Here is a 12,053-nt window from a genome sequence, read left to right on the forward strand (position 1 = left end):
AGAAGTAGGTCTCTTTCTTAAAGTGGTGGTTAATTAAGAGAGAGGTTCGTATAATTTATAAAATCGTCCCCTTTCCTCCTATTCCTCTTAATATTCGTGGTAGGATCTCGAAAGTCTCTAAGTTCCTTTCTTTCGTAAAGGCTTCACTAATAGCTCCGTACAATAGGTATCCGCTATCGACTAAGGTACGGGCTATAGCTTATCGGTCTAGGGTCGCGGCAATAATAAACGGTAGGGAGTTTATACGCGTGGCTTTAAATTCTTCCTAAATAGAATATTTTAATTTTAAAGTATCTAGCGACCTCTATACACGATTTCGTACGAAGGTTATTCTTTTCCCGAGTCGTTATCTCTATCTATATCGATAGCGTTTACCTCTAGAGGTCGGGTAGTAGGCCGTAGTCTATAGCCCGTAATTAGGTGCCCTCTCTATCCGTAGCGTAGGTATTCCCCCTTTATTCGGCGTTAGTTAATCTCTTCCTAGGAGACCTATTTTACCTATTCGTTCGTACGAGAAGGACTACTCCTTTAGTTTATCTTTAGGGCCGCGATCTCGGCTTCTAGGGCGGCGATCCTAGTTACTTAAGTAGGTTCCTAGTCTATCCTACCGGCGTTATCTTAGGTATTACTAAGATTACTATAGAAGAAGGGTCTTAACTTCTTCTTCTAGAGCGTTTTAATCTACCGAAGGTCGTAGTCGATCCGAAGAAGGCGGTTCCGGTAGTTATCGTACGAAGCGAATTTAGCTCCGACGGTACTCTAGAGTAGATCGACGTTAATTACGGTCCGGAGAAGGGCTATCTTCTAGGTATCGGACTAGTGTAATCCACCCGCGGTAACTAGTGTCTAGTCGAACTTAGATAGGAAGTCGTAGAGACTCCTCCTACCCTACTTTATCGAATTTACTCGTACGAGGGCACGTTATTCCTTATCTAGGTCTTTAAAGTAGAGATCTATAGCTTAGTAAAAATTTATTGAGAAGGAGGGGTTTCTTCTTATTCTCTATTACTAAGATCTATACGTAGGCTTACTAGCTCGTAATACCTTCTAGCCTACTAAACGCGTAGTAGGTCTTTATTTCCTCGGAGTGAAAGTAGTAGGTATCTATTAAGAACTTGATTTTTAAGTTCGTACGAAAGGCTATATACTCCTTAGGGTCCTATCTATTATAGGTTCGTATATCGGGGTAAGTTAGCCGGGTCGGCCCCCTTTCTATCCTATCGTTCTCTCGTGGTAGGGGGGAGATCTCTCCTATCGCTTATTGTGCCGGTAGTGCGTCTAGTAGGTTATCGTGATCGAAGGTATTATATCGTCGTGGTTAGTAAGATATCTTATCTCTCACTCTATACTAGTAGGAACTCCTTACTAAGCGTCGATAAAGGTGACGAACGAAACCTAATATTACAGAACTAGCCTAGTTATGCAACTTAGACGGGTTTTAAGAATAAGAAGGTTTCGTTAAGGAGAGGAGTTCTCCTAAGCTAACAAATATGTACATATTCCGTCGAAGGCGGTAACAATTAGCAGATTCCGCGCAGCATAAGCAAGCATCTTCTATAGGGCTTCGTACGAAGTACGACGGCCCCATAACAACATCTAAAGTACACGATCTTATACCGATGAGGGCGACGTTTACACCGCGGGAACGGCAGCAATGCATAAGCCCTCAAAAAATATTATAAATAGAGGCCATTGGCCTTTGAAAATCTCTTTCTGACAATCATCTTATTTCTCCTACAAGAAGTGGTAAATCGTCCGAAAAGCCAAAACCGATCAAAATGCCTCCACAGAGAAGACGTGTGGCGTCGGACCGCCCGAACCCATCCCCCTTACCAATCGTTTATCAAGGTCAGTCTAGGATTGAAATACCATAACAGTTCCGAATTAACTTAACTCAGGCAAGCAACATCCAAATCAAAGGCTCGAGGGAATCATTACGAGTATATATACTAAAATGGCGAAAATGCAATAAAAACACTACAAGGCAACTATTATACTATAAAACTACGATAATATACTACGGGCCTACGTAGTAGACAAAGACGGCTTAGAGAAGTAGAACCAGTGTTTTATTAAATATATTAAGATAGCTTAACAAAAAGCTTACAACCTAGAGCTTAAGAATAGGGAACTCGAGTACTAACTAGTAAAAGAGAGATAGTAACACCCTAAATAACTAGAAGGAAGGCAGAGTTAAAGATCTACTATTAAAGTCACAAACTTTGCCTTACCGATCGCATTCTAGGTATTCGGGTTCACTAGCTTTCGAGGTCCTCACTAGCGAGGCTCTAAATAGGAAGAAAGAAGAGGTTTCCGGAGAAGATCAATAACGCTATAAATAATAGCTAGGTAAATAGGGTACTATATCCATTAGAGCTAGAATACTTAATTCTATAGATTAGGATATACGAAGGATTATTTTGTTACGGCGACCGTTCTAAAACGGGATTATATAAAAGGTAGGTAGTGCATTACTTTGCCTACGCCCGTAAGAAACAGACTATAAATAGATAGAGGCGATATATTACCTAAATCAAAGTCGTTTTAGAGTTTTATATTAACACAATATTACAATTTTAGTATACGACGATAGAAGGTTTATAATTACCCACTAATAAATCCCTTAACCCCTATATCCCTAGAATTCGTGCAAGAACAAAGGGGACTTTAACTAACCCTATACCCGGATTACTAGCTACGGTGCTTACTAGATTAGCTCTATATTATAGGTTCTAACGTTATAATAAGAAAATAGCTTAGAGTTCAATAAGTCTGTTTTATACTCTTTATTCGTCGCTAGTCATTCCTAGACAACATTATCCCTCCTAGGAACCACCGGGTCTCCTAGGGGCCTAATACAAGCTCCTAGGAACCGAATAAATGCTCCTAGGAACGGCACGGGTAGTCCTAGGAGCCCCTAAGCTCCCGGGAACTTGAAATTGGGCCCTAGGAGCTTGTATCAGGCTCCCGGGAGACTCGGTGGTTCCTGGGAACGATGAGGCCGCTCCTGGGGCAGCAAGCTGGTCTCTAGGAGTACCCAGAGAGGTTCCTAGGAGCGCATGTTGCTCACCTGGGAGCGTATATCGCCATCCTAGGACGAGCAAGTTTCTACGTAATCATATTAAACTCGTAGATCGGTCCTACGCTTTTTTATATCAATTTTATCCATAGGCCAACCATAACTAAGAATTAAATATCACTTAGGAGCTATAATATAATACAATTTAAAACATATATAGTACGTTACATTACACTAAATAATTACTTACTAAGTTTTATTATTCGTCTATAGCGGTGCAGATTATATAACTATAATATAACTATCTATTTCTATATAATAAGCTAGCTATATTAGGTTTTCGCTAGAATAGCTAATAAGTTGCTTATATTGCTAGTCTTCACAGTCTATTACCTATTGCCCACTATATTTATTTTCCGGATAGGTCTAATTAAATACGACTAGAAATAAGAACTCGACTATTATCTAAGGGGTTATCCGCGGGCTCACGTAAAAAGGAAGCTTATTATACTTCAAACTTATACGCTAAAAGTGTAGGGTATTTACCCCTCGAGTTTAACGTATATACGTTTACTCTCTAAATAACGAGGCCGCGATTTTATAGGAACTTTAGCTATTCAATTCTAACTAATCTATTATTCTCGCATAGCTAGGAACTTTCCGATGGTGTGATAAGGAGTCTAGTTAGGTCGGCGAGGGTTAGACTACGCGGCTAAATAGCAAATTTTATATAGACTAATAATAACTAAGTATAAGTGAAATATTATAATTAAAAATATGATTTAGTTACCCTTTTAATTAGCCCTAGATCTAGTGCATCTCTAAGAAGGCTTTAATTCTATCTAAGCCTATCGTAGTAACGCTATATCAATATCCGCGAAATAAGGCCCGATCTATCTTAGGGTTAGCTTCTATCTCTACAGGTCACGCAACTTTCGTTTATTCTTTATATTAAGCCTCTACCGGGGCTTATAGCTATTTAAACTATTAAAATAATACTAGAGCGACTAAGTTTATGCCTTAAATCTAGTGAGGGTTCTATAAGGGCCACTAGGAGGGGCTTAATTATTAATAGATAGGTTTCCCTCGCTACCTTCTCCCCGTATAAGTGGATAACTTAGATAACTCTCCTACTTAAATTCCGTAGTAACGGCTTAGTTATAGGTCGATAAAGAGGTAAGATATTATAGTCCTTTCCTCTTATTAGCTTTAGTAATAGTATAGTATCTAGAAGGCTAACTAGCAAAGCTTAGAGCGGGAGGTTACGGCTATTTTATGCCTATAACGGATATTTCGGTGGCCTTATCCTCTTCTAGTGGGAAAATAAGTAAATTTAGCTAGATAATAACTAGGTTATAAGATTGGCGTACATTATCGGTGTTAAATTCGGGAGGTTCGAGGATTCGAGGATTAATAGCCCTAAGACCTAGAGTTATTAGCCCCGAGCTAGGTGTGGGACTTACCTCTAAGAAGTATAGTTCCACTAAGTTACTTCTACTCCTCGTGCTATATTTATTATATATACTTAGCCCCGAGTATTATTCTAGATTATCTTCGATAAACGGAAGTAAGACCGGGACAGGGATAAATAATTCTTCTAATACGTGCTTACGCTTATAGCACGGAGGTATATAATAATGAAATCTGATCTTCTTAGGATACTCCTCTCCTAGTTCTATTAAAGAGTATTGTGATTCTACCTTATAAGTGCGCTTCCTTTTATTAGGTAGCTTTAGATCTTACTATATAGTTTCCTTTAGCCTATACGTATCGTGTAGGTGATTTCGAAGGTCACGCTTATTTTTAAAGATTTAAGAGCATCTATATATCGGCTTTTTCTTAAAGTGCTAAATCTTAGCTATATACTGCCCTTTAATATATTCCCTTAGGTTATCACTTCGCAGCTAGGATCGTAAACGGGTTTCTACGGAGAGATTTAGGTTCGGGTCCTATAAGTAAAAGGGGTAATAGCCCGGGCGAATAACGGTATAGCGATAGATAATTACTTCGTAGTGCTAGATTTACTATAACTAGAGATAGGAATCGCAATACTTCCGCTATTAACTCGATAAAAACTATTCTATACATTTATAGTAAAACCGCATCTCTGATTCTAATACTTAAAGGTTAGAAGCTTTCTCACGCCGAATATATCCGTAAATATAGGCACTTCTATCACACTTCCTTAGACTAGCGGAGTTAGTATTAGCTATATTATTATTTAGCTAGGGCACTCACCTTGCAATATTAATATAGCACCCTTTTATAGGACAAAGCCTATAAACCGGACTTTGATTTAGGAGGTATACTATATTAAAATCACGGGCACACTACGTCTATAGATCTTAGATAAGAAGAAGTTTTTCGTTAAAAGAAAGCTCCTTGGTGTAGGATATAGCTATTGCGATTCGCGTAACCTCGGGTATAATTAATATTTAAGCGCGTATACGAATATTATTTTCTAAATAAGTCGGCTCTTCTTTTCCTCGTTTAATAATTTTCTAGTCTCTTTTCTCCTATACCTACCGATTTTAATATTACTTAAGTTCGAATAGACGATACCGAACGAGCGCCTTCCTATATTCTAAATTTATGTTCTTAAGGGAATCCTCGTCGTAGTTCTACGAGAATAATTCGATCTAGGCTCTTATTTCCACTATATCTAGTTTTTCTAAAATACTCCCTTTAATCTCTACTAGTAACTCGCCTAGTAAGCTACGTTCGTAATATTAAATATAACCTTAAAAGTACTCGATATAATCGGATTAGTCTTCCTTATCTAGAACGGCTCCCACTATATCTATAGAGGAATAGTGGGCTTAATAATACTCCGGAAAGGTGCCTAGGCCCCGATACGCTATAATCTAACTAATAGGTGTAGAGCTATTTCTCTCTATAGAAATCTTAGTATAAAGATCTCTCTCGAGTGTCTATTAATTGTTTTATATAGTGTAAGGGGCTTACTTTCGATTTTTTTCCTAAGGCCTCGTCGTATATAATAGATAGTTACTAGTTCACTAAAGTACCCTATAGTATTAAAAATCTAACGTAGGCAAGAACAAAATTTTTGTTTCGTTAAAGGTATCTCCTAAGGCCCGTCCGCCGTGGTATACCTAAGAACTGGTTTATCTAAGTACTCTTCCTTCTATCGTAAATAAATCTCGCTATTTAAAAGATCAAACTACGCTAGATTATCCACGGTATCTACCCTATAAATAGCACCGTGTGCTAATATAAGGGAGAAAAGAAGGTAGCCCGACGTAAATTGCGGCCTATTACTATCCCGGATACCGATTCCGAATCTAGAAGCACTAGTTAATAAAGCCCTAGTATATTCGATAATTATACCACTAGGTCCTTCTAACTCACACTATATATTTTTTATATCGATGATTTTTAAGCCACTTCTAATCCACCTTCTAACCCACCGCCTAACGAGCTGTGGATAAAGGAAATAGTACTAATTTAATATACTAGAATAGAGGTTAGTGTTATATAATATCGCTAAGGTAAAGAAGCTTACTCTATATCGAAGACCTCTTTCGTGTTTATCCTCACTAGAGGGTATAAAAGCTCCGACTCTTACTCTAGTGAAGAGGAATAGCTAGAGAGCAAATAAGATAACGACTTTGAGTAGTCCCGGAATAAAAGTTTAGTGATTAGTCTACCACAAAGACAAGACTACTCTTAAAAAATCATGCCTTATAAAGTTAAGTTTCTCTTTCTTTTAGTCTACAACGACGCTATCTACCGTTAAGGTTTTTTTAATCCACTATATCGAGGTTAGTTTATAATAGTCTTAGAGGGGAAGTTACGAATAAACTAACCATTTTTATTTCCTTTCGATTATCTAGGATGATTTTACTTTTTATAAATTATTTAAATCCACTAAAGAATTATTCGGTATACGCACTCACAGTTCTTACCGTAGGTAGCCTATTATCGTTTAGTCGCCCTTAAGTAGAACTTATATACTAGCGAATATACGCCTTAATTATCTTATAAGTTAGAGCCGGAGAACTAAGGGAGGTTTAGTAATTTTTAAACCTATTCTCCGGGTCTATAGTAAAACTAAAGGAAGGTTAGCTAAATTTATAATAGGAAAGGGATTACTACTTTAGATACGGCTTAACTTACTCGAGCTAGAGGTTCATAGTTTCTTAATATAATTTATTAGTCTTAGGGAGCCTTTTATCTTTCTCCCGAATTAAGTCCTCCTCTCTATAGACCCTAGGAGTATAACTATTCTTTTCTCGCTATAGACGGCGCCTCTCCTTAGCGATTCTATCGCGCTTAGTAAAAAATTCTTTTCTACCTATAATTAAGTGCGGTGCGACCTAGAGGTAGGGAATATATTTAAAGTAAAAGAATGCGATATTAGATTATATACTAAATAAAAAGTGCTTAAATAGAAGGCGTGTTAATTATTATATACTAAAGCTAGTATATAGTCTATCTTTATATTTAGGACTTTAAGCTCGAGCCGCTCTAAATAAATTAGAAGATAGAAGAAAGATATTATAAAACGGATAGAGTTCTCCGCTCTTTCCTACGCCCCTTCGTTATAATATGTTTTCTTAATAAGGTATAGTGCGCCGGAAAATAAGGGTAGTAGCAATACTATTAACGAACTAACTATCATAGTATAAACGACCCTATAGGGGCTAATCCCTTCTAGGTATAGTCTAAGGTAGGCTAAGTGTATTAGTGTTGCTCACTAATTAGACACTAAGCATCACTAAGTAATTAGAGAGTATCTAATAAGCACTCACTAAGCATCAGTCATCCTACACGTGACTAATCTAAGCATGATCACTAATCTGAGCCCGTGCTGACATCTACTCAGTGAGCCTAAGCCTAAGCACCCTTATAAAAGCGGCGGCAGCTCAAATAGGAAAGCCCCACCCGCCAGGGAATATCCGGTACGTATAGGTGCATACATACATACTACATACATGGAAGATGATCGATCGAGATTAACAAGTTATTAATTAACATGGCGCTTATTCTGAGTAGTTTCAACTTTATTTGGGCAAGATATATTTGTTGTATCAAACAAAGCAAGCAGCATGCTCCGTCCGCTCTAGGAAGTATATATATTATTCACAAGTAGGACTCAAACATGGATGGATCACTTGGGCTGATTATTTTGATTATATGGGGGTTTTATCGTCCAACTCGGTCCCCCCCCCCCCCCCCCCCAGTGTTTCTTTCTGTTTTCACCCATATATATAATCTTTCTGTCTGTCTAGCTAGCTAACTACTTACTGCCTGCTTACACGGTGGCTTGGCTCATAAGCCCTAACTAACCACACATGATTTATTTTCTATATCTTTCACCCACCCATCTCATCACCAATCAGTCAACCACCAGATTAGCAAAACAATCCATCAATTCAGTATGCAAAAAAACATATCCACCCCCTACTGGTATAGGGGAGAGAAGCAAAAAGTTGACGACCAATGCAGGATTCGAACCTACGATCTCCCGCACCGGAAACGGATGCCTTACCACTAGGCCAATTGGCCAACCACGATGAGTTGGGATGAAAGATGTCAGTGGCTGGCGTATATAAAGCACCAGCCTATTTTCCAGATTGAGAGTGTGTACCAGATTAGGTCTGTAAGTATTTTTGCTTTGTTTACACCTTCCTACCCTAGTAGGTTGAGTAAAATAGCAAAGAAAATGACAGCTATTCGTCTCATCTTGGCTCAGTGTATACAATTCAAGGAAAGAAAGGAGACCCAGGGATTTGTTCATATGCAGCGGAATGTCTTTGCTCATGAGAGATATAAATATCGAGCCTTACGACTTTCTGTCTAAAATATTTTATGTAAAATTTCTGTATTCGATCCATTCGACACCCCTGACCTTCATACGAAAAGTAACGAAAAGGAACGCACGAATGAATATACTAGATATCTGGAAGCAGAAGGTATATACCGTGGGTGGTTGATACCGAGGGCATTTATTGCCGTCTACGGGTACTTCGGGGAGTAGGTAACAAAAATTTGAAAAGAACCTAATCTATTCCGGGTACCAGACCCGATTTCTAGAGCTCGATCTATATAAATCACAAACTTCTCGATATTAAACCCCTCAGGCCTGCCGCACGGGTGATCTATCGAGTCTCGCCGAACCTCGCGATGAATGAATCTCCCAATGTGAAGTGACCTGAATATGCCCGGGAGCAAGATGGCCCATCTTCGCCATGAAAGGCTGAGTGACAGTTACCAGAGGCATCTCTAGTTCCTCCAACCGCCTACCCGAAAGAACCGTCGTCCTCCAGTACCTCGCAAAAGTGGGATCATATATAGAGGTATGAACTGGAGATGGGAGGGCCGATATTCTGAAGATCCTTTGCAAAGCCGGCTCCAGGGTTGGGAGGCACGCAACAATTATCCCTAGAAGAGGCACGATGCATGAGAGTATTGACTTCCTGACAGAACCATGTGTTGGGTCTCCTGGGTCGAGGTCGAACTCAAGCTTTGTGCGGACAGCAATAATGGAGATGATGCTGGAGCATTGGTTAGCCAATATGCCTGTACAGTATATTCTTTTGCATTAGATCATGGGTTGGTAACTCACGCCAGCCCTAACACTTGGATGCAAACTAGTACAGCCTTCCTAGTCTTCGATAACGGGATGTCCAATATCAAAGGGATAGGAAGAATGACAATAAAGAAGCTGAGAATTGTTTCACTCGCGTGGACACCGGTATGCAACATTTTGCGATCACCGCAATGACCCGGAGTGTCGACAAGCCATATTTTCTTTGGCGGAGTGCAGAAAAACGCAGTTGCAAAGAAGGCTGCAACCCAGAGAGCCGAACATAGACTCATGATGACATATGCTAGCAAGGCAATAGCACGCTGACGGAAGTTGTGCACATAATAGTTGAGAATCGACAACTGGATCAAGGCAATCACAGTGACCCAGAGAAGATCACCCGCATATGTGAGCTGATGGTAGGATTAGATCAAGAAACATAAATCGCTATGAATCAGATGCATGCCACTCAATGGGACTTACCTCATTGAATTGGATAAATACCTCGGTCCCTCCCACATGGGCTACTTCGGTGGAATGCAGGCCCATTCCACACAGTACGACCATGATGATTTCCACCACATAGCGACCGATCATAAAGAACTATATTTTTATAGTCAGCCCTATCGAGATATTGCAGGGAGCCAACAACGCCACATATCGAGAAGAAGCAATGGAGTAGATAACCATACCGTCGCAACTATAATCAACAAATCATTCAACTTCAGCGGAATACACTGCAATCGTCGCGACCATAGCCGCAGACCGACAGCAACAAAAACAATAGCCAAAAGGACCGACTGCACAGCAATATCTGTTTTTCCCAAGGTATTATGATCAAGGGAGTGAATAAGTGTGGCCGAGGGAGGTGCCATGAGGGAGTAGTTGACGCCGAAGAACCTCTTCGGAAAGAAGGATGCTGCCTTTAATTTTCTAGGACAATCGCAAATTATGAACAATAAGAGCTGAAAATATCGGGGCCTAAGTAGGGCACAAGGGCGGGGGCAATTATCTCGAGACCAATGCCCAAGGAGAATTACAGCATTTACACACAAAAGAGTAAGATCGCCAGATTTCGAGCAAGGGCCTCCCGAAGACTTAATCTCTGTCACACTGGCAAAACGTGGCAAAGTTTCTGGAATCTTGAGCTTGATTATGGCCGTTGTAGATTCCTTTCTCCATCTCAAATGCAATAGTATTACCTAAATACGTACTTTTTTAAAATCTCAAATCTGGCTCTAATTGCATGTAATAGTTAGTGCATATAGTTACTTTTTAAGGATTTCACACTTTAGGTCTCGAAATTGAAATCCCCAATTTATCTCTAACGTCTGTGTTTCATGTTTCGAGACTAAAACAGCCATCACATCATACTTTTACTCCCCACTCGATCTTCCTGTGCGGCATGTGGTCATCATTCACCGTCTATTTTGCAAATCCTGTATGATTTAATGTTTGAAAAATATCTATGTTTCTTTACTTTTCTACCTCTATTTGAGGTTCCCATCTTTGATCTCCTCCAAATCTGAGACTACGAAGCTTATACTACATAGTGAGTGTTTTCGATTCACTTTGCTCAACAATTTATATCATCACTTTTTCCAAGAATGTTATGAAGTACATTGGTTGATCAAGATCTCAAACAAGCTTCAGGTTAAACCTTACGAAGACTTCAGAGTCACCTTGAAAACCATACACAATATGCACATGGACACCAAATAGTTTCTAAACAGACATATCGATAGTCAATGAGTTGTGTAAAAAATACGTAAACATAGGTGAGTGTGGATGTGGATGTGGAAGAGGGCCTAGGCATATATATGAATGGCCTGAGGCTATATCTCCAGAAACGATCCACGTGGATCTGCCCTTAGAATTACCTTCCATGGATGTTCCTTGGTTTAAATTGCACCTTAACCTTGTGGGTCCAGTACAAGAATCTACATGCATGTATTCAGGCTCTTGTAATTGATAATATCAAAAGTACATGGTAGTGCCCAATCTCTTCATTCCCGGAAAATGAGCCCGTATTATATGGAATAAAAAAAACGTCGGATTCCGATCATAAATCTCCATGCAGTTTGGAGAAACAAACGTTGCAATATGGACCCAAGGTGTCCTTGGTTCCTTTGCCTATGTAGCTAGCTCGCTCCGAGGTTCTCGAATATTAAAGGGCATATTCAACGGTCATACCTTGTAGGTATTGGTTAGTCTACACCCATGAATCGCGAGAGTGGAGTTTTGTTAAACCCGACACACACAGAGCCTCGGCTGTTTTATTCTTGCCTACGCTGAATATTGATGTTTTGAGTACTAACTACCAGTTTCTCATGCTAAATATTGCACACGGTTTCAGCAAACTATCTATTGTATACAACAAGGAACACTAAATCATCCGTCCACACTAGGGATCCTTCTATATGGACTAGAGGTGCCAATTTGTGCCAGTAGCTATTGAGCGAAGAAGAAGAAGAAGAAGAAGAA

The 12,053-nt window shown here is 39.5% G+C and overlaps 1 protein-coding gene across 1 annotated transcript; it reads right to left on the bottom strand.

Annotated features, from left to right (window-relative positions):
• Positions 1-9,119: 9,119 nt before the first annotated feature.
• N7517_007674 (uncharacterized protein) lies at positions 9,120-10,444 on the bottom strand (the record flags this gene model as incomplete). The annotated part of the gene is made up of 4 exons (XM_056725404.1): positions 9,120-9,537; positions 9,609-9,982; positions 10,053-10,172; positions 10,262-10,444. The coding sequence occupies 4 exons, from the start codon at positions 10,442-10,444 to the stop codon at positions 9,120-9,122; spliced, it is 1,095 nt and encodes a 364-aa protein (XP_056581654.1).
• Between the last annotated feature and the right edge of the window lie 1,609 nt (positions 10,445-12,053).

Source organism: Penicillium concentricum, assembly GCF_028827145.1.
Source record: "Penicillium concentricum strain IBT 3081 chromosome Unknown utg000002l_segment0_segment0, whole genome shotgun sequence".
In the NCBI taxonomy this organism is placed as follows: Eukaryota; Fungi; Ascomycota; class Eurotiomycetes; order Eurotiales; family Aspergillaceae; genus Penicillium; species Penicillium concentricum.